Below are 23,732 nucleotides of genomic sequence, written 5' to 3' on the forward strand. Positions count from 1 at the left end.
GGGTCACATGACCACAGATAAACCCCGTAGCTACGCCGTGGTAAAAAAAAAAAAATCTGCTGACTGGTAACGTATTATTCTCAGACAACGAGGTGAATTTATTTGACCACTGTATTTACTTATGTTATATAATATACGTCTGCTGTGAATATTACCCACTCAGACATACCATCAGCCACGATATGTTAATTATTATTTAGCTAAAACCTGTGCCACTTTGTTTACACCTATTCCAAAGTATTCAGGTGTTCAGGAAGGGCACCGGACTACTGTACACGCCACCCCTCCTCCCACTCACAGTGATGTGTTTAAACTTCTCATACACCTATCTACCCTCTAAATGTCTTTTCAAATGCCTACCAACAGAGTAATAACTGTTAAAACGATAACACTACCTTTAAAACTACATTTTTTTTTTTTTTTTTGACTTTCAATATTATCACTTGGGTAGCTAAAGGTATTTTTTCTGTTTGCTCGTTCACAAGACCTAAACGCCTTGCATGCACATAATATTAGAAGTAGAAATGAAAACCCTACACTGTACACTTTTCAAGGGGTTTTGGACTTTGGATTAATATTTGTTCACGTGACTGTGGCTGCTGCTTTTGCAGTGAGAGATTGCTCTTCACGATTATATCCGTTACATGGCTCATGTTTACACAAAATGAAAAAAAAAAAGTGTCAGTCACCTTCAAACCTAATAGTTTAAGTTAGTTATTTAGCGCTAATTTAACAGGTAACTGCATTATTAATTTTGACAGATCTCTTGGGCATTAAGAACTCGCCCTCTATCAACATGTTTTGGCTTGTTGGAAATCAGTGGTAAAATGTCAAAATCTATCTAGAATCTACATAACATCATGCCTGCGGAGTTATACAGATTGGTAATTTAAAAAAAAAAAGAAATGAAAAGAAAATGATAGAAATTACAATTATTACAATTATTTGTAAAGTGTTGCGTTGGTTACAGTTATGAAATCGTTACGAAATATGTTTCACATGGTCAGATTTGGATCGATTTTGTGAACGGTCATGGTGAGCTATGCTACCGTCTGGCTCGTTGGTCTAGGGGTATGATTCTCGCTTAGGGTGCGAGAGGTCCCGGGTTCAAATCCCGGACGAGCCCACCCTTTTCTTACTTCTCCTTGACGATGTTTCTTTGACATTGACAATCTCCGATTTTATACTAACCAACCTGAGTCTGTTCCCCACTGTTTGGACCGATAGTACTTGCTCTCAACTTGGTCTGTACTTCCTGACCAGAGCGGCTTTTTTATGCAAATGAGAATGACTGATGCATCCTGGGTAATTTAGGGGCAGCACCCGGCATTTTTACATTGCACTCAGTGGCTTTTTGTGTTTTGATGGAGCGTAGACTAACTAACAATCAATTTGAATGTTTAATTTTTTGTTTCTTTTGTAGCACTATGTCTCATAATTATTTTGACACCCTCTTTGAAACCCACCGTTCACGCTATCTTGAAAAAAAAAAGGGAACCAGTGACATCATCACCCTTGTGAACGCCCACACAAGAGGTTAAATGGTGAGTCTCCACACCAGATAGTTGGACCCAAGGGGGTGGATCTGACTACACGCAAGCGTAGCTCACAGTCGGCCATATGAGGACGGGCAACTTGCTCTGACTCTGGCTGCAGTTACAGTGCAGTAGATATGTGATCCAGTCATCTGCACTAAAAAAACGATTCATAACTCTGTGTAAAATAAATCAATATGTAGCTATTACTTTAACTATTTGCATAATGTCACTAAAATGTTACTTTTACAAAAAAATATATATTATTCAAATTATCCGTGATTCTAAATATGCTGCATCATAACTGCATAAACGTTCATAAAAATCAAACCGTTTTGAAATCGGACAAAAACTGAGTAAGTTGTGGTCATTATAGCAGAATATGCACCATAGGCTTAATGCTCTGAGGGAGAGAGTTGCCCGTTCCAAGATGGCCGCCGTACTGGCTACGCCGTGTCTTTGGGAAACAGCTGGGGGTGAGTCATCTAGTTCTTATATATATCTATGGTTGGACCAGTCCCAGCCTGGTCAGCTGCGTACATGAACTGATGAAGCCTCTTGGATGAGAGGTGAAACGTCTTCCTAGACAAATAACTAAGTCCAGTTGCTTTCGATTCAACCTCCTTTGAAATACTATGACCTGGGCAAATGAGAATATGCACCGGCTTTTAACAGTAGTATGTGAAATTAATTTAAAATATAAATGTTTAAATGCTTATTAATTGTGAATAGCTAAAACACCCTAGTTCGCTCTGCAATGCAAAGTTTGTACATTTTTGTGTTTTCACAGGGATGCCACATCAGGCCACTACCACAGTAGCACAACTCATGGTCTCAACCTGGTCTCAACCAGCAAGATGGTAAGTCATTCTCATGACTACACCCCAATGCTGTATTGGCTGGTGGGGGAGGCTTGTAGACCTAATCTTCTGCAAATCATAATGTTGATATTTTAAACGCAGATCCCCCACTGTGCAGTGTGCACTGCTGAATACTACTGAATCTTGAGTGTGTAGTTACAAAATATCATATATCAATAAAAGAGAACATTTTATCCCAAAGAACTATCCCGCTGCATGCATGTAGTGTTTGTCGCTCAGTGAAGTAAAACAGGGACTGCCAAACGAAGGACTGCGGGGGAAAAAACAAGTCAATCAAAAGAAACTGACCCCGACGTGATTTGAACACGCAACCTTCTGATCTGGAGTCAGACGCGCTACCGTTGCGCCACGAGGTCCTCGTCGGCGCTTGGTCGAAACAGAGTATAAAAATCATAATCGACATTTTTATATATCCTTACTATTCATATGCATACTATGGGATCAACTATGGGTCAAAAAGATTTTGCACCTGTACAGTGATGTTCACATATGTAATACATTTTGTAGTTTATTTTATTTTTTATTTTAATGTTTATTTTGCAGGGACGATACATACAACATTGCCACAAAGAATGAAAAATGCGATGCATACAAGACGTCTAGCTTCAGCTAATTTGCAGTCTTTGTCCCTGGTCAGGCTAAAGAAGGATAAAAGATACTGAATACCGTTACAATAAGTGCAATAATACAAATACAGTGAATAATACAGTGAATAGTTATCATGAATAAATAAACACAGCTACAAAATTTAGATTAAGAAATTGCACAAATTAAATACATTAAACATTAGTAAAATGCTGTATTGACAGTGACTTGAGAGAAGTTAATGTTCACATTTCTGCTGCTGCTTAAGCCAATGTTTAGCTTTAGCACTAAAACTATTGTGTGCACATGTAAAGAAGTTTTGTGCATGTATACTAAAATGTCGTAGTTGTAAAAATATTTTTTTGCACGTGTAAAAGGTTTTGTATCTGTGGGAATATTTTGTGCATCTGAAAAAAAAATTGACGACACACAAATTTCCCACCTTCAAGTGCTTCACATGCTTTATTGAAAAAGTATAAAAATATAAACAAATGTGGCATGTGTTTCATTGTACATACATTGTATAAGTATGCCAGGTGAACATTAATCCAGCATTAGTGCAAATCAACTCAAAGCATCAGCCAGTGACCATTAACATCTGCCACATGAAAGATAACCTGACCTTTGAAAATTTTCAGTAGGATGGCGACCCCTGCTGATCTTGAAGTGCCATGGCTGAAATAAAGTTAATCTCCCCGTTGTTTGTTTGAAATGCGTTTCTTGCAGAAAAAATAATATTAACATTTTTCCCTTTACAAAACAACAAGAAAAAGCCTTTTCTTTTGGTTATGACCCCTTGCATTAACAGACATCAGAGAAATGTCTTTATTATTATTATTATTATTATTATTATTGTTATTGTTATTATTATTATTATTATTATTATTATTATTATTATTATTATTATTATTATTATTATTATTATTTATTTATTTATTTTTTAATGTTTTTACAAAACTCAAGTTAGAAGTACGAATTTTGAGCCTGTTTTGACGCCTGAGTGAATAGCCAATCAGCGCGCTCATCATTGTCTCTCTTCCTCACCACTTCATGTGTTCAGTGTACAGTATGCTATGCTGATGTTTACTTAGATCCATAATGTGGGTAATTCCTGTATATAATGAAAACATGGTTCTGTAACAGTTGTATTTATGGACACTGATATTCTGCATGTTGTGGCAATATTGTAAGGTTCAACTGCTAATAACAAAGCAATTCATAGAGCTGAATTTTTGTACACAGTGTGGCTTACAAAAACAAACCACATGTGGCTAAGTTTATACTACCTTCACACTCTAACTCCAACAACTATAATTGTGCAGCAAATAAGTTCTAATAACCAACGTAACAGAGTAAAACCCTCATGATAACATTATCTGAGGTTTTTAATCTGTCATTAATTCGACTTGAGTTTTGTAAACTCGTGACTTCAGTGCTGCACTTTTATACTCAATGGTGTTGCAGCTTGTAAATTCAGGGTCCCACTTGAAGGTAGGAAATATGTGCATCAGTAATTTTTTTAATTTTAATTTTAATTTTTTTTATTTTGCAGATGCACAAAATATTCCCACAGATACAAAACTTTTTTTTACACGTGCACAAAATATTTTTAAAACCACAAAACTTTATTACACATGTGAACATCATTGTACAACTTTTTGACCAGTATTTTATCCCATACCTGAACATCCAGGCACATAATCACATGAACACAATGTGAAATATATCGGTAAAACTGTGTATATGAAGATATGTCAACAGATCTGAGCGTCGTTGGGCCGGTTAGCTCAGTTGGTTAGAGCGTGGTGCTAATAACGCCAAGGTCGCGGGTTCGATCCCCGTACGGGCCACTGTCCTTTTTTTTTTTTTCCCCAAACACTGTTAGATTTCTACAAACCAGCACAGTATTCCCTCACACGGTGAATCCACCGAGAAAACTTTATTGAACCCAGAGGAACAAACGTTGATTTATTTTGCAGAGAGAAATGATGTTTGACTGTCGCTGTCGCCAACTGCTTCGGTGCATTTACACTGAATAATGTTGAACACTATGGTATGTACAAAACATTTACCTCCTCAAACTCAGTGGGGTCGCTGTTTTACTGAATATAGGTCTTCCTTCCTGGATTCCGCATGCGTTGGTGGTATAGTGGTTAGCATAGCTGCCTTCCAAGCAGTTGACCCGGGTTCGATTCCCGGCCAACGCATCCCTTTTTTGACGGGAACAACTTTTTACCATTCATAAAACCTTCATAAATCAATCATTTACCAGTTCTTACAGAGAAATAACTTAAAACAGACTTTGGGTTGCCAGGTTGTGGAAAATCCTCCAAAAGCCTTTTTATTTGCTATGAATTCATAACCACTTATTATATTTCATTTGGTTATCTTGGTGGAACCAGGAATATTTTATTTGATAGATAGCCTACATGGGCTCTAGTGTATGGATCTTTATGCTGGCAGACATAGGCCATCTACTGTAGTCATTTTTGCTGTTGTGTTGGCAGGAATAGCTCGAGAGGTAGGCTAGGTCTACAAATTGCAATTCTCTAAAAATTAAACATTTAGCCTATCTAGAGTTAACAAGTATTAGGCTATATAATCTTAGCATCCTGTGTAATTTCTAACCTAAGTCAGGAAAGATTTAAATTTAAGCTATTAATTTAGTTGTTGTTGTTTTTTTGCCCATAAAACCTTTTAAAAATACAATCTAAGGAGGTAAAAATATTCTTTCATACAAATATAAAACCTTGGGATTCTGTGATCTTTTTTCTTCTTTTTTTTTCATTTTCAAGGGTCACTAATGCAGCATTGGATGTGCCACACACACGCACGCACGCACGCACGCACGCACGCACGCACGCACACACACACACACACACACACACACACCCTCATCTATCTTGCATAGTGGTAGCCCACAGAATGGACCGGTGATTAAGAATAGATCCAGACATGTGGCTTCAGCCAAAAATGGAGGGACTTAACTTGTTGATCGGGAAATATGTCACTGTTTCTCCTCTAGTAACTTCATTTGTTATCCTATTCACCGGTGTTAATCCTGCTTACCCTCTTTTTTCCCTCTGTTGCCATGGATATGCTATTCCTATGGCAACTGCAGGCCTTTGTGGATGGCCTCAGGCCCCCACCGCAGAGGACTCTCTGAACCTTTCATTATACATTCCCTTCAAGCTTTGCAGACAAATCACACAAGTAGCACATACTCTAACTTTGTCTCTCTATCATCCTCTCTCTCTCTCTCTCTCTCTCTCTCTCTCCCTCCCTCTCTCTCTCTATCCTCCCCTTCTCCTTTTTATCTCTCTGCTGCTCTGTCACATTACCGTGTCTTACTTATAAGCCCTTCACACACCACATGTGTCCAAGAAAACAGCTGTACCGCCACTGTTTATTGTTTTAGTGTTCATTTTTTTGTGAATGGCACTCTAGGCACTCACTGACTGGGAAGAGGGCTGTGATCAGATTTAGTAGCGTACGTATCGCTGTCATAAGAGTCAGCGCCCCCAAGCTTTCTAATTTTCGATGGCAATGGAAACCAGATCTCCATCTTTAAAGATGCATGAGACGTCTTGAGCAGGGAATAGAAATGGAGGCTCGGCCAGAGAAAGTGTTACTGTGTCAGTCAGACACTCTTGAAACAAGGGAGGGGCAAGCCTCAAGGTACGGGCACGCTCACTACTGGTCACTGTGTGCATGTTGGAGGGCAGGTGGGGTCTCCACCTGCTGAATGAACCCCATCAGTGCCGGGCAGTACCATGGGCTGCGGGTGGGCTCGGCCCTGCTCAGCATCGTGGCGGGCTGCATCATCATCGGGGTGTCCAGGGAGTGTGACGCTGATGCTGTAGGAGGGATCTTTCTGGGAGCAGGGGGCCTCGGTGAGTGAGTAACATTTTATGGGAAGAATTGACCCAGTTGTTTCAAAGTTTGCTGGTTGTATTGATTGTATTTGGTCTTTTTTGACTGAATCTTGACGTTATGTGTCCGTGGATTAACCCTGATGTTGACCTCTTTAACAGATTAGAAAACATTATTGTCTTATCCCGATGAAAGGATTTGTAACTAATGACGTGTTTTGACCACTAAAGAAACTGTTAATGTTAATTTTCATTAATACCACATACATGCTGTCAACATATTTGTGAGTGAGTCACCAAAACAAATACTTTAAATAAATACAATTTTCGTGCATCCCATTCAACATAAAACATGAAATATTTCCCCATTGTGTGATTACAAGGCCTCATGGTCATATCCATATTGTGTTGCCTTCATCAAATCATCTGTAATTAGCAAAAAGAAACTTCAATATTTGAGGTTCAATATGGTCAGAGTAATAAATACATATGGAAAATAACTGATTTTGCAGTTTTTTTTATTACATAGCATCAGAATCTTCAACTCCATACAGTGATGGGAAGTGAACGTGTTTTCAATGTTTCAAATATTGCTGTCGGGTACAAGGAGGACACAGTCCTCCAAAATGTAAACTGGTTAATATTTTGTTTAAAAACAAAAGGAAAAAAAAAAGTCAAAAACAAAGATCTTTGGCCTGTGACATTTTCCATCCACTGTTCTTGAAAAACACACCCTGCCATCATCTGATACAACAGTGTAACTGGAACCAAGTGATAGCCGGAGGACTTGCACTGCCAAGGTAGAGGAGTGCCTGAGCTGCTTTCCTGGAGAGACAGGGCAAAGGACAGGGCTTTTGATCCCAAGACAACATCAACATGCATAAGTGATGTGAAATATCCTCACTCATTATTTCATCAACGTTCAGTAAATGATCTTTTTAGTGTGCACAAAACTTTGGCAAATCAAAACTGTGCACAGCAGTTTGACAGAGACGTTGACTCTGGCAGCTCTTGTGCAGCTAAGTAGCATCTAATTAGGCTGTGTGTTTTGGGGCTTGTATGCCATGATGCCTCCTCCAACACATAGGCTGACTAATGAGTATGAACAGAGTGTTCTCGACAGATCCTTTTCACTCCTTCTGCAGTTGCGTGACATTTTAGGCACAGAAATGCATCACAGCCACCCCCAGGACCTGCCTGGGTTTTAATGCCAGCTCTTCTGGTTTATAAGGGAAATCAATAACTGTGTTGAATTGGAGCAGAGTGCCACTGAGAGGCACACAAGCCCCGTGGTTCAGATATTACTGTATACTCGAACAGAAAGAACAGTAAGAACATCACACACTGTATCTGCTGCTGCACTGCTAAAACTAATCTGAAGGCTACGTCAAGATATTTACAGCGAGGGAATAGATATTTCATAAAGCAATTGTATTGTTGTTACCCCCTAGTCTGGCTCAGAGGCATTGGTAGCAGTCACAGATTGAACTTGGAATCTGCGAGTGACTGGATTTATGCTTTTATATCACACTGACATTTGACAGTCCCCAATAATGAGATTTTCCTCACAGCCTGCAGAACATGATATTAACTTCTCCTGCTGGTAGATAGTGCACTTATTCCTTCTTCTGAATTGAAGATTGTGTCTTCATACCAATCAGCGCATACCAAACATGTATTTCACATATAATGATGAAGGCAATACTATTACTTTATCATTCATCAGTTTAATCGTGCGTTTTGTTTTACAGGCCTGCTCATATCAACCTACCCCTTTATAAAAGCATGGCTCAACATGAACCATATTCTTCCATCCTTTGGTAAGTTGTTCATTCACTTCAAATTCAATTTAAAGATTTGTTATTCAACATCTTACTGTTCAGCCATGTCAAAAACGGTTCATGACATTAAATGAGAATGACATACTTGTTCTGTTCAGAAGATGTTTTAACTATTTCTTAAATTCTCAGTAAACTTCAGAGTGCACCCAGCGGCTGCCAATCCTGCTCCTGAACAACCCATAGAAACACTAAGACGAGAAGGTGAGTGAGGGGTGGAGAAGAGTAGAAAAAAGAGCTTTACGAAAGAGGGATTTGTAGTATTATTCTGACCAATCAATTTTCTTATTGGTCGGTCTGGAGGCACTGTGTTTGGATGAGTTTATTTATGGCTACCTTCTAATTTGGAAAAGGAAATTTTCTGAATTATGGACATAATGTCCAATATATCCAAATATGAAATGAGAATCAGAGAAAAATGATTACCCCTGATAATGTAGTAAATGAGCAGGAATTTCAAAGTTTAAATTGAGTTCTGTGGTAAAGCATCACGAAAGAGCTGTGAATCTAACAACTGTGGATACTTTCTCTTTTCCTTGGCATTCACAGTACACCAACATGGCCACGACTGAGATATGGCTGACTCAATCCCCTCAGGAACCCTCCTAATCCAACAAAACTATTACATTGCCGCCATAAACTCACAAGAGAGGGAGAAGGGTGATTGCTTTTGGGAAACTCCAGCTTCTTGTAGCCTACTTATCATATGTTCTTATATCCTTATACAGCTTGTAATCAACTTTAGATCAACGGACAAGCCAAGAATGTGTGAACCCTTTTTTCTTGAGACAGTCTCTACCAGCCGTCACAGTGTGATACAGCTCCCAGATCTGTTGAAACATGCAGTGTTAGACCAACTGTTGTTATGTGTTTGTTTGTTCTCTTGTGATCTTGCAGGGACTCAGAGTCAACTAAATCTGGAACGCTCCAAAAGTCGAATGGGAACCGTCATTGAGGGCGGACCAACAGCGGAGACCAACCCAGATGAGGGGTATGAGATTAAAACATCACTGTCTGTCTTTTCATATTAATTTGTGGATTAGGGATTTACCCACAAAAGCAAGAAGAGGTGAAACATTTATATTTTACAGAAAAGGTAAAGGTGAGCTGGATTAGGAGGTGGTTGGTGGTACAATACATTTAACTTAAACACCTGAACCTGTCTTCACAAGGAAGTCATAACCACAGTCATTTCCTAACCTTAAACATGTTTCCCAATATCACATATATCAAATCTCAAAAGAATTTAATCTGGATAAAGTTTGGACACACATAGTCTAAAAGAAAACATTTGAAGAATAGAAGAAGTCTATTGTACCCAACCTAAACACTGGGTGAGTGTGACGTTTTCATTGATTTAAGTCCTGTCTGTCTGAGCTGACTGGAGTCCCACAGGGGTCAACACTGGGCCTAGTTTTATTCATAATTTGCATAGTGAGTCACATTTTCACTTATGCTGATCCATTATCGGATCAGCATCTAATAATTCACCATGATTCTTAATATAAGGATAGACGTACGTAAGTACATTTTTGAATGTATATGCCCAATGCCCAAAAATTCACAAGGAGATATTTGAAAAACGTGTAGAGACACATTTTACAGCCCAGAAATCTGCATCTGTTCAATGTATTTCCCCCATTAAATTTAATAACTTTTACACACTGTAACAAATTAATCGGACAACGTTCAAAGGGAATTCGGCCATGTATGTATTTCTGTTACATGGCCATGCCAGACACCCAGCTGTAGAAAGTTAATTTTGATAAAGATGGACTGACCTGGTTTGAAATTGATTATCTTCTGCCACAATATAAAAGAGAGTGTGATTTGCTGACAAAAAACGATGATGTGCCAGAAACGGATAATACAAGATTAAGCTGTTAGAACGATTCATGGAAAAAAACCATTTATCACGTAATATAAAGGGCATGGTGGTCATTTACACCTGTGATAATAAAGAATAAACATAGTTCTTTGAAGAAGTGAATCTCATTCCAGCTTTTCTGTATCTGCTGCACTCTGTTATTTTGCAGCTGATATGAGGACAGGTGTACAGCCGGCCGCCTGTTATGGTTGAAAGTTGAAAATAATTATCTGCAGAATAGCCAACAATCCACCTTACATAAGAACATGTGTTTTTTTGTTGCCTGTCCAAGCCTTTCAGAGGCATAGAAAAAAAAAGACAAAGTTTCAAAAGTGATCATCACAAGGTATCCCCTTCTTTTCAGCCAATCACGTTGGATGTTGTTGCTATGGTAACCAGACACCAGACAGATTTTAGTCATGACGGATTAGATCATTCATCAACCATGTGTTGGTGGTGCGACTCCAAACATACTTCTATACACTCAACTTCAAAATTTATTTTTTTCACAAACCTTTGAGTGACATTTGTTGAATTAAAATCTTTTTTTTTTTATCTTAACCGAAAATGTAACTTTTTTTATTAGTTTTTTTCTCCCTCGCTGATTTCCAGCATTTGAAAAACAAAAACAAACAAACAAAAAAAACCTCTGAGAGCCTGACTTGAATCACCCACACTATCCAGGGAATGCATTAATACTGTATGCTGATGGTAGTTCAGTCATTTTATAGCTCAGTAAAATGATTGATGCAAAGTTAATTAAAAGGTTGGATTACTCGGGGGAAATAAAGTAATACATGTTGTCTCAAACGGAAGGAGGACAAGTATGACTTGTAATTTGGTCTGTTGCAGGACGTCTTCAGACATACCAGACATCTTATCCAGACGGAAACAAAAGCTGTCACCTTCTGATCAAGACCCACCTTGATGTCATCACATGATCTGATTTATATTATTTACCTTCCAGCTAATCCTCTTTAGTAGGTTTCTTTCAAAATTGAGGCAAAAGATGCTGAATTAAATCCTTATTGTACTGTTTTTCTGCCTACTTCTTGTGTCAGCCGTCCTACACCCAAGCACAATATTATGAGTAAATCTCAACGGTTTACTCATTGTACTTGGGTGTGTGGACTGATAAACCTATTGAAAGATTAATATGTTTGTTGATTGTTGATGAAGGTTTTTCACATTTCCTGACACTAGACGGGAAGCAAATAAAACCCAGTAGTCCCGCTCGCTGCTTGCAGCTCATCTCATCATCACACAATGTTCTCAGTCACCAATTAAGACATTATTATGGTCGTTATGTGATAATGGGACTCTACACAATTTAGCTCGAGTTTCCTGGCTTGTATTTGTCATGAGCAAACCAATCCCTGTACAGATGCACTCATATTCACACACATTCGCTCCTCACGCACAATGAACTGCACAAACATAATACATTGATATTCAGGACAGCAGCAGCAGAATGGCTGCTGCATGGGAAGTCATATGAGGGAGAATGCTGTGTGCGCTGACAAAAAAATATGACGTGCTGTGAGGCTGAATAATGCCGGGCCGTGTTGATGGGTCTCAGCGACGGGAGCCCGAGGAGTCTGTGGTGCCTTGATGACAACCGGCAGTTTGATTGTCAGGCCTCAAATCACAATGCCTCAACACAATCCCTCTGTGTCTGCAGGAAGTTAAACACTGGAGAGACACATACTGAATGTTTAATTGAACACAATCCACAATGGGCTGAAGTGGCTGACAAATGACACATACACACTGCCCGTCCAAAGAAAACTAACTAACTAAGCTAATAGGTAAGAGCCTCCCATTGGATAAGTACTATATGGATGATTATGTTTTAGCTGGCAACAACTTATTTAACCCTATGATGCAGTCTCATTTCACAACCATGTCAGAAGACACATCCTGTGGTCGTGGAGAAGATGTTAATCTGTTTCAGAAGGGTCAAATTATTGGCATCAAGCGAATAAAACATCTAAGGAGATCGCTGAAACTACTGAAATTGGGAACTGTCCGACTCCTTATTAAAAACTGGAAGACATGTGGTCCAATGTGATCACAGAGTCCAGACCTGAACCCCATTGAGAATCTTTGAGAAATTAATACAACTCTGGATGGAAATAAATGTTGTGACATTGCAGAAGCTTATTGAAACAATGCCACAGCGAATACATGCCTAATCAAAGCTAAAGGCGGTCCAATTAAATATTAGAGTGTGTGACTTTTGTTTTGGACGGGCAGTGTATATGTTGGCCTATGTGTGTGTTTTGTACAAAAAAAACCATCTGAATGTGAATGAAAACCAGAAGGTATACTTCATTTTTTTTTAATTCTTTGAGCACCCATCCAGCCATAGGCTACATGTCTATATCCTAGCATGCACTGGTCAAAAGCTGTGGAGCTTAGCTTGAAATGAAACCAGTACTGGAAACATTTAAAGGCTCAGTTCACCCAAATTACACAAAAACAAACATTTTCCCAGTGACCTCTAGCGCTGTAGTGTCCAGCCACACACACACACACACACACACACACACACACACACACACACACACACACACACACACACACACACACACACACACACACACACACACACACACACACACACACACACACACACACACAGGTTGAACAGTGATGCAGGAGGTGGTGGCAGTGACAAGGGAGTCTGATCCAGAGGTGAGGTCCAGAGGAGGGAGGATGAGCTGAGCTGCGTGGCTCCTCGAATATAATGAAACCGCCGGTGCTTCGGAGCGTCCTCCCCCCGGTGTGTGTGTGTGTGTGTGTGTGTGTGTGTGTGTGTTTTCGTTGTAGGATGACCTGTCAGGTGTTACGTGCGTCTCCGTCCGCACCGGGAGCAGCGCGCGGTGCTGCGTCTGCGTATCAACTCAGAAGAAGAAATGCCATCTCACCTAAGTGATCTTCTTTCTTCTCTCCGATTTTATTTTATTTTATTTTTCCAAAATAGCTATTCCTCATCAGGTCCGGCTTTTCCTTTTGCCTCGCATGTTTTCGCCGTTGTTGCCGCCGCTGATTGAATGGCTGTCATGACTTGTGCCCTCAGGACTGTGAAGCCACGACAGCAGGATGAAAATCCCTCCTTTGGTGTTGACGCGTCCTTTCAACCTCTCAGTAATTACACCCGGTAGTTAAACAGAGAATCGCTGTAAGAAAATCTCCTGATTCAACAATGGTGAAGACCTTAAGCATATCGCCAGAGAGGGTAAGATGCTGTCACGGTTTGATTTTACAGGAATGCATGGAGCGTGCGTTTAAATCTGATCTATCTAACCAGGATCATTTACTGTCATTCATATTCATTGAAAAAAAAAAAAAGATTTCCCTCTCCACCAGAACACAGTCTCTTAATTTGCACTGCAGGATTTTGAATGGGTGCATGCTACACTGGGAACTGTACTAATTTGATTGCAAAGAATAAGAATAATAACCAAGTGTTATTCCCTGTAGTAGCCTAGGTGGCATGAATGAAACAGCTGCAGTGGCACAGCACATAATCTAAAACACACTCTGATCAATCATGTTGAATTTTTAAATATGGGGCTGCAACCAGCAGAGAGAAACACGCTTATCACATCATTTTTGCTTTTACTGTGCCACAGTTTAAACAATTGCATCCCTCATGAATATTCAATAGCTAACCTGTTGTGTTGTTGCTGCTCCTTTGTCTCTTCTGTGTGCTCTGTACTTTTCTGATGTTTGCAATGCATTTATACATATTTAATAAGCTTATTTCTAAGGAAAAAAATCCATTCTCAACAATAGTCTCAGGCTTCATGTGTCATGGTATAAACAGTAGTTCATCATGTTATTGTATAATGTGTTTAAGACCTCGTCCTCTCCAGATATTTGTAATTTACAGGAGTAGCAGAGCAGCGATGAATATTCAGAGCTTGTTGATGGATTACACACACACTCTCCAGGGGAGGACACTTCACTTTGTCCACAGTGATCATCAGTGATAGCTGTCCACTGATACTACCGTACAGAACAAAAGTGGTGTAATGAGTGCTCTTATCTGTTTCCTTTTTTAATATGTGTGTATCTTCAGAAACGCTTACATGTTGTCACGTGTGGTCATGTTACAGATTAAGATGTTTCCACACTGTGAGCTGGACACGGTTTATTCCAACACCGCCATGGGGAGGAGTTTGGACTGAAACACAGGGAGACACAATAACACAGAGGAAGAGAGAGAGAGAGAGATAGAGAGGTGAAGACATGGTCATCACTGATAGAAACACCGGCACCCCTGTACCTAAAAAGGAGCCCCAGAAGACGAAGAGGAGGACGTCTCGCCCCCATGGCCTCCCCTCCCCGGCGCTCTGCTGCGCGTGCGGCCTCTGCATCATGCTGGCCGGACTCAACATCACCCTGGTGGGCGCATTCGCCTTCAGCACACTGTTGCCTTCTGACAACCCACCCATCGTCATCGGACCTATCCTGCTGCTGGTGGCCTTTTCGTTTTTTGGGGCCTGTTGCGTGTGCAGCCGCCTGCCCCCTCCCCACAGCTCGCGGAGGTCTAAAGTGGGCGGCGGCAGGGGCATGGGGTTAATGGGACACGGCGGCGGGCTCGCTGGTGGGGCGGCGTTTGAAATTGAGACCAGCGAGCACACGCTGCAGGATACCACAGCGGTGCAGCTGAGCCCCACATCCTCCCCTGGATCCTCCCGGGTGTCCAGCCCAGAGAAGGAGGCCGTCGCCGCTCCTGATCCGGGCCTACCGGGCTCCTGCAAGCTCTTCACCATGGAGAGCAACGGCCCTTCCTCTGTCTCCGCCACCGCAGTCTACTCAGCCTCCACGTCCACGGGAGGAGGGGAGGTGAGGCTCAACCTGCCACGTGAAGAAGTGGTCACCTAGCAGAGCAAGAACTCTTTCAAGGCCAGAGTGCTCGCAGGGGAGCGTATCTATTATGTTCCCCTACCCAGACCCTCTTTTTGAAAATGGGTCCTATGTTCCCCGTTTTTACCAAAAAGGGTCCTATGTTCCCCGGTTGCAATACATACTGGGGAACATAGGACCCTTTTTCTGAAAAAAGGTCCCATGTTCCCCACTGTTGCTGGTCGATGGGCTCTCTCTACTTATCTGGACTCTATCAATCTGGCCTGTCTAACCTCTACCTGGTCTTTTTACTAAACTTAACCAACTCCTTTCTTCATTGCCTAAACCCAACCAATGGGACCATTAGCCTACACTTCTCACTCAAAGTCACAACTCAACTTCTCACTCAAAAATAGGCAAAAATATGCCAAGTCACTCACAACTCCACTTCCAGGTATGGGTATACAATTGCATATTCCCCGGATCCTTTTAGGGAAAAGCGGGGAACAGAAAAAAGGTTCTATGTTCCCCGGCCCCATACAAAGTGGGGAACATAGGACCCGGGGAACTGCTCGCAGTGTAAATATCCTTCTTCTTGGTCGAGGGCTTTGCTGAGCGTGATTGTGTCTGACAGTTTTACATATAGTGCCATAATATCTCCGGTCGTGACGAGTTCTCCACAGTATGCTTTTGATTTGTCTTGCTGTGCAGCCAACTGGTTAATTAGCATGCAAACTTAATGAAACATCCAAGTTATTTGTGGATTGTAGGTTTTTGGAATTCAAATTCCTACCTCTCTTGTGCTGTTTTCTTCCAGGTCTTTGTTTTGTTTATTTGTTTTAACGTGGGGCATTATGCACAGTTTTCCTCCTGTAGAAATCAAACCAAGTCTGTGAAACCATAAACTACTGATCTTTTTTTATCACTGTTACTCCAGTGAGTGGAAACCTCAACTGTCAACAGTGATTTTAGAGGGCTCTCCTAATAAATGTGATTATTGATTTGTTCTGAAACTTTTAAAGATTACGAGTCAAAGGTCAGTAGAGAAAACTAGAGTTCAACTGTACAGCTGTGCATGTAGTGACATTTGGCATTTTGTATGCTGTGCTCAGTGCTGAACTTGTTTTGGGGGCATAAAATATTATAGGTCACTGGGGTCCCAAAGCAATATTGTCTCACCCGAGATTCTATTCTTGGCATTCACAGTGTGTTACTGTATTTTCTGTGTTCAGTGTTGGCTCGCGAAAACATTTTTCTTGTATCTTTTAAGTTTTGTCGTCACACAAACATCAGTTATGTCTGTTGCCAAACTTTTGATAGTTTCTATGTGTGTGCAATTTTATTATGATTACCTGCAACTCAACAGGTAATCATAATAGTTTAAGGCCATGTTCATTATAATGAAATGCAGGAGAAAGCCAAGTGTCATCGTGACGACTTTGTCATCAAGAATTTGAATCTACATCGTGACCTGACACAGAAAAAGCATATTATTGTCACATTGTTTTACAAATATGAGCACATGAATCCTCATCTTTATGTCTGTTGTTGTTATGATGAATGTTACCTTGATGTTCAGCAGAAATGAACCTCTACTGGACCTAGTCTACAAAACATGAGGAAGCCAAGACACAGTTTAGATGTGCAGATTGCATAAAAAATATCTGTTCCCCATCACTGTGATGTCTTCTTGTCGGTTATAAACCTGACTAGTTAAAAAAAGACACTCAAACCCCAATTTCCTTTCAAAGGAAAGCTGCCTTAGACTGAGATATCAGGATCAAACTAATGAGGGCTATATAAAAGTGCACAATAGCAGTTTTCTTCAGAAAGCCTTTGTTTGGCTCTGGATTTCTATTCCATATTGTTAGGAAAGCCTCAACAGGTTTCTGTTTTAGTTGATATAATAAATGCATGCAAATGGTTTATAAATGTTTCATCTCAGAGATTTATATGAAGTAGCAGGAGAGTGAACTCCTGCATACAGACATACAGCCACTGACCACTCATTGTTTGTGACAAGCTCCTGAAAAGGAGCCGTTTCCCTCTCGAAGCTGAACTAGAGAGCTGTGCTTAATTTTGCATGTTCAGAGAACTGAGTTATGGGAATGCAAAAACCCTGTTATAGTGAATTATTGGTGTTATCTGTGTATTTTAATTTGTGTAGCACTTACACAAAGATCTGAAAAATGTAAAGGATAGGATATTTTTGTGAAGATTATAATTTTGTTTATTATTAAGTAACCGATCCACATGTGAATCGTTCAAAAGATATGAATTAAAAAAAGGCTCTTTCGGTAGAAAAATGAGGTTGCTCATTATGTATGTGTGTGTGGCGTGACACCATGTACTTGCTGGATTGCAATTTTGTGTCATCATGAAGTGAATTGAATTAAAAAAAAGTGGATTTGTTAAATATTGAAATGTCCTGCAGGTTCAGTGTGATCTTAGCAGCCAGTTCTTGTTCTACACCCATTTACTCCAAGCGGGAATCTATAAAATCCTGTCAGAGCAGTTTGTAGGAAAACAACAAGACATAAAATCTAAATTGTTCCCCAGATGTTAGAAAGATGGTTTGTGTTTTTATATCTGAGTTTATCTTTTCATGCTGCACCAGCTTCCTGAGCACCTTTGGAAAGGCTCTAAAGATGCAGCTTAATAGATCTATGATTATTGCTTAATCTTCTGATTATATTTTTTATTACGGTAGGTGTTTAGTTTATTAAAAGGCAGATATTAAAAAAATACCCATCACTGTTTCTCGGTTTCCAAGGTATTCAGTTTGCTTAATAACAGCAAATAATCAGATATGAGAAACTGGAAACAGAAATGAAAAAATTAGCTTTTTGCTTGACACTTAGCTACCCTCTAACATTTTTTATCAGTTTTTTTTGTTGTTGTCATTTGTTTAACTGACTAATCGACTGATTCTCTCACCCCTTTTTAAATACAGTTTCTTGTTCAAATTTAAGACAGGCTTGTTGAAAGACTGATGTGAAGAACATGTGGTCGCATCACATCAAAATGGCCTTGAGTAAAAAAAACTCAACATGATTTTCATTTAGCTCTTCTACTAGTGTTAGTAGTGTTGTTGTGACGCTGTTGCCACTGGAGGGCGCTAGAGCCACGTGTATGACAAAATAAAGTTACATAAAATGCAATTGTTCATCAAACCAATAGATGTCAGTATATCATAACAAGTCTCTGCTGGCTTTTGTTTCTCCTGTCAGAGAAGGAATGGTGTAGTAGATCATTATCAAGTTATCCTGATGACATTGCAAAGGTCTTATAGATTATTGATTTGCATAAAAAAAATCATTAGCATTGTCTTTTATGTTTTGTTTTACAAAACATTGTCTTTAGATGTCTGCAAGATGAGTGTTAGATAACATTTTTCCTGAAATCATTAAACACTTGGTTGTGTTTGGTCTCAGCTGACAGTGCTAATTACATCGACATTAACAGAGCATCATGTTCAATATCCACCGAGATGATGAAGCTCCCTTGTGCTCATGAAATAATGACGGCTCAGATCTGTGGTGTCCTACTTTCTGAGGCAGCTCACAGATGACAAAATGGACTCTGGACCTTTCTTCTATTAGGCTCCAAAAACCACTGACATCCAATTCCACAGTAGGGGGGGGGGGGGTTATAAGAGATTGAATTCAGAGTCAATTCACTGTGAGTTTTACATCCACTGAGTCTCGGTTGACAGGACAAAAAAAACAAAACAATTGACATGCTTTTATTTTGAAAATTTAAAAAAGAAAGAAAAAGAAAAACACAGCAAGACTGTGCCTGACCTGTTTCCTCGAGGATTTTAAATTAAGTTTACAGTGAGGACAGGATACAAAAAAAAAACTGTCAGTTTAAGAGTTTGAAGTAGCAGATGGTTGTTGGGGCTGGTCACTGTTACTGGATGAGCCAGGCAGGGAACTCAGCCGAGACACTGAGGCTGTCACATATCTGCAGCAGTAAGGGGATTTTCTGTAATTAAACTTGCATCAGAACAGTGATTTTTGTGGGAAAACATGAAAAGATGAAACTATTTCACTCAGCCTGCTTCACTTCCTCCCTATACTGCTTCCAGGTTTTTTTTGCTGGGTTACAGTCAACATTTCCCACAGGGCCACGGTGAAACATACCCACTTCCTGCATCTTCTGCCTATAGGCCTTGACTGAAGAGGCTCATAAAACATATTAAATGTTTAGCCAACTGGAGTCTGGAAGTTTTATGGCCATGGCGAGGTGAACAGGTTTGTAGGTGAGCTGCAGACTGGGGATAATATTTACGCATTTATGCACTCAGTGAACAAAGGTAAGGGAGAGGGGTCATGGTTTACCGCTGCAGTTTAGCTTACTTGTCACAAAAAAACAAAAAGGACATAGTGGTAATCGACCTTTGCCTTTTGAACCTCCATGTCTCCGTGTGTCCTCACGCTGCTTTTAAAATGTATTTCATAAGCATTTTATTATACCTTTCGATTAAAGCACCGGCCAAATGGCTGCTTTACAATTCCACAGAACAAGCGTGCAAACTTCCTTATTGCTAAGATGAAGGTGCAGTGCCTGTTTTCCAAGTCTATCTCATGCCAAATGATGGGTAAAATAATAGCTTTCAGCTGACTCACTATGTCATCCTTTGACCTGACTTTCCCTTTTTTATCAAAGCAGTGATCAGATGCACCCAGTGACTGGAGCATGTTGGCTTTTATTGTTCCGTGTGCAATGAGAGCGAAAGCGATACGTTTGATTTTGCACCGGAAAATCAAAGAGAAAAACATTTAAGAGGAAACAAACATGGTAAACAATGCTGACACTCTTTGATAATACTCTGTTTGCATGTTGCATCCACTCTGGAACTCCTCCAGTATCAGCAGTCTCCTTTCAGCATCACTATGTGTGTTACAAAACCACTGACGAGACAGTCAATATGTCGATGTCTTCCTGCAGATTGTAACATTGCTGAGGCCGATGCTTCAAGATGCAAACGAGGGGGGGGAAAGGTCTGAACATTTTCAGCCGCTATCTTTGGCAAACATGCACGCACGCCTGTCCTCGGCTGCTGCAGCCACCGCATGTCTTCATGTTTGTCATGATGAGATGCTGCACGCTGACAAAACACTGCTGCAGCTACACACATACACACACACACACGCAAACACAAACATTCACACCTGCAATCACAAGCATCCCATCCGCTCTAAACCGGTGCATGGCGGATCCTGACGCTCTGTCCATGTGCTCCTCTGTAGATGCGATTGTGTGTGTGTGTGTGTGTGTGTGTATGAGAAACACTCTCAGCTGAATGATTCGGCAGAGGAGGGGGATGGAGGGTGTAATCAAGCTGAAAAGATTAGGGGAAGACGAGCTGCTGAGGATCTATGAGAGCAGACACTGGTTATATAACCCCAACCTAGTTCAGTCCGCTTCCAAAGACAGACTGGGGAGGGAGGAGAAGGAGGATTTACTGAACTGGGGTGAATCCTTGTGTTCGGGCTAAAATGAACCAGGCCATTGGTTATCTGCATGCTCTGTTGGTTCAGATGACAATAGGTGTCAAATTCTTATTCAAACACCGTTTCTCCAGGTCAACAAGGAGGTCACGGTCTACTTTGTCCAAATGAAATAAAAGCATTGATTTTTTTTTTTTTTTTTTTTTGGTGCAGAAGATGATGCATATGATTTTCAGTGTCCACCCATTTGGTTATTATTTCATTGTACTAGTTAATACAGCAATGTTGCATGTAGAGTTCACCCAAGTACCTTTGAACATGCGATTTGATCATAAAACATATAATTCAGAGCTGGCTTCATTATGAGTCAGTGGGGGGTGTTTTGGTTGCCCATGTGCTGTGCATGGGCGGACCTCGTGACTGCTGCTGAAGTTTCTGTTACTCTCTGTGACAGGGGCAGTGTGAGGGCGACATGGAGAAGAAAGCTCCTCACAGATCAAGAGTGAAGATACAGTGGATTTCGATCAGAACCAACGAGGGTCCCTAATTGTAATGCTGCAGCTCTCTGCATACCAATGACTGCATCACAATGGGTCCCTCACCATTCTTAACTCCTCCATTCACCCACAGTAAATGGCAGTTTATTCAAGTGGCCAGCCTGTTGCATAACCTTGCTTTTCACGAGTCTATATGTGGGCCCTGGGAGAAGGAAACATACACAGTGGTGAACACAGACTGAATCCCAGTGTAGTTCCGGGAGAATATAAAAGCATGGGAAGAAAAAACATTGCAAATAACACTGCGACCACCAGGACCCAGCTGAGTGTGACTGGTTTTAATGCAGAAGCTGTCAAATCAATCACTCTCTCCCATATTCATCCATTAACCAAACCGATCAATGTTGCTTTTCAGTAATGCTACCACGGACAGTTTTGCTTGTTTCTCGTCACGTCGACTGAGTGTCTCTGACCTGTTCTGTGAATGTTATCCTTTTTGCATGTGGCCCACTGTTTAACCAAGCTAATCAATAGACAGACTGAAAATAGCACAGTCGTGTGCTAATATTTAAGGGTGACTACTAGACAAATATTTAACTTGTGAGTCCAGAGAGCCAAAATAACATTTTGTTTTGAGGGGGCTTTGTAGTAAACCCTCCTGGCTCGAAGAACTGGTATCTGGAACATTGTGTATTTCATCACTGGTGTCACACAAGGAAACTTTTTACAGTAAGTGTTTATATGGATTATGTTTGATGAGACAGCTGCATGCGTGCTATGGTTACAAAACAAAGCGAGCCAAATGAATACTGTATTGGGATGTCCTGGGGTGCGAAGCGGGCTTGGTAAACAACGTGTGGTTCCACTGGACTCCAGCAGAGGCCCCCCTTTTTCAAAGAAACTCAGGGAACAATAAACGAAAAACACTTCTCCACAGCTGACTGCTTCAGACCGGTTTCTGTGCCCCACATTTATGAAAGGCTGTCACACTCTGAAATTTAACATTCACATTGATGTCAGCTGTTTCGGCGTTGGCCTTTATCTCGATGCAATGCACCACCACTGTGGTCTGCATGGATACCACTCCTTTATGAATGTGAAAGTGAATCACCACTAATTGTTTTATGTGCGGCAATTAAAGATGTCCTATGTGTTCTTACAGAAAAGGCAAATGCGTACTTGTCTTTATATCAGGGTGCTCTTTACGTCTGCTTTTGTGGCCTTGTAATGCCTTGATAACAGTCTGCAATGTGGGTCATGCCAGCGGAGAAAGGATGATAGGTAGTTTGAACTCACCTGTGCACTGTGCAGTTCACCACTTAAATATACATTGCAAGGAATGATAATGATATAATCAGTGAGTGAGAGCAGACTGTTGAGGAATGACCCTTGATTAAATTAAAGTTCTTATCTCAGCGCCCTGTGTTGCGTATCAGGTATTCACTGAGTCTCCTTTGAATAAGTAATGACTGGCTGATGCTCGGGGCACATGACAGAATACCCACCGCACCGACACAACCGCCCGCGGCCACCAAAGTGAGTGTGAGCCCTTTTCCTACGGGAAGAAAAGACCTGATTTAGTAGTTTGCTCGTAGACACTGGCCACCTGTGGAAGAGAGGAAGCTCTTCTCTCAGTACGTCCGACAGGCCGCTTCTTTAGCAGACAACCAGTTTGCCATGGCAGCGGCTATCTGCACACACTGCACTGTGGGGGTGGCCAGTCGGTGTCAGCACTCATTACCATCCACTGCCTTGGTGGACGCCTCTTCCAGGAGTCCTTTAGAACGAATTAAAAAAGAGATGCTTTACACTTTAATGACTTTCCCACAGTGGCTCTCCAAAACAACAGTTCCCCTTAAATTGCTTTGCCCTGGCTGAGACTGGAGGAGAGTCCCCACTGCTAAACAGAGGAAGGAAAATACTGAGTCCACTGTCTGTCCACTCTGCAAGGCCAGCCAACACGGGGGGAATAATCAGGTCTTTATGTGGCATGGGGCCTACAGCGGACAGCCTCGGTATTGTCCACACAGCCCCCCCTCCGATATCCTGGTTTGATTGTTTCTCTGGCTCCAACGCACAGTCACGTTGAGACACCCCCACAACCCAAATTAAGGTTTGTGCATCCACTTCCCCCAACAGACTCTGACCCACCAGCTACTGGGTATCCAGTGTAAAGCAAACAGATGAGGCAACATGTTCTCTCACATACAGTTCATTAACAATCTTTTTCCAGGTACTTTCTCTTGTTTAGATCTTCTGCTGGCAGGTTTATACATGTAAATATACAGAGCTGTGATTTAAGTGGCTCACTATGATCACATGGCCACTGTCTCCAGACTGTCTT

General features: G+C 40.9%; 2 protein-coding genes across 4 annotated transcripts; both read left to right on the forward strand.

Moving 5' to 3' along the window:
• On the forward strand, positions 1-13,742 carry kncn (kinocilin). 3 transcript variants are annotated; one of them, XR_014596121.1, is made up of 8 exons: positions 1-92; positions 2,326-2,395; positions 6,727-6,894; positions 8,625-8,693; positions 8,844-8,915; positions 9,609-9,702; positions 11,431-11,558; positions 13,661-13,742. XR_014596121.1 is itself a non-coding variant. In XM_083991951.1 (7 exons), exons 3-7 carry the CDS (start codon positions 6,747-6,749, stop codon positions 11,504-11,506), a joined length of 459 nt encoding a protein of 152 aa, XP_083848077.1. In that variant the 5' UTR covers positions 1-92; positions 2,326-2,395; positions 6,727-6,746; the 3' UTR covers positions 11,507-11,644. The 3 variants fall into 3 exon arrangements, 1 of the variants encoding a protein (XP_083848077.1); XR_014596122.1 differs by lacking the exon at positions 1-92 and adding an exon at positions 2,175-2,212; XM_083991951.1 differs by lacking the exon at positions 13,661-13,742 and having other exon boundaries at positions 11,431-11,644.
• Positions 13,743-14,835: 1,093 nt separating this feature from the next.
• Positions 14,836-15,474, forward strand: tmem275a (transmembrane protein 275a; the record flags this gene model as incomplete). The annotated part of the gene is made up of 1 exon (XM_083991948.1): positions 14,836-15,474. One exon carries the CDS (start codon positions 14,836-14,838, stop codon positions 15,472-15,474), a length of 639 nt encoding a protein of 212 aa, XP_083848074.1.
• Between the last annotated feature and the right edge of the window lie 8,258 nt (positions 15,475-23,732).

This window comes from Trachurus trachurus, assembly GCF_905171665.1.
Source record: "Trachurus trachurus genome assembly, chromosome: 17".
NCBI classification, from domain to species: Eukaryota; Metazoa; Chordata; class Actinopteri; order Carangiformes; family Carangidae; genus Trachurus; species Trachurus trachurus.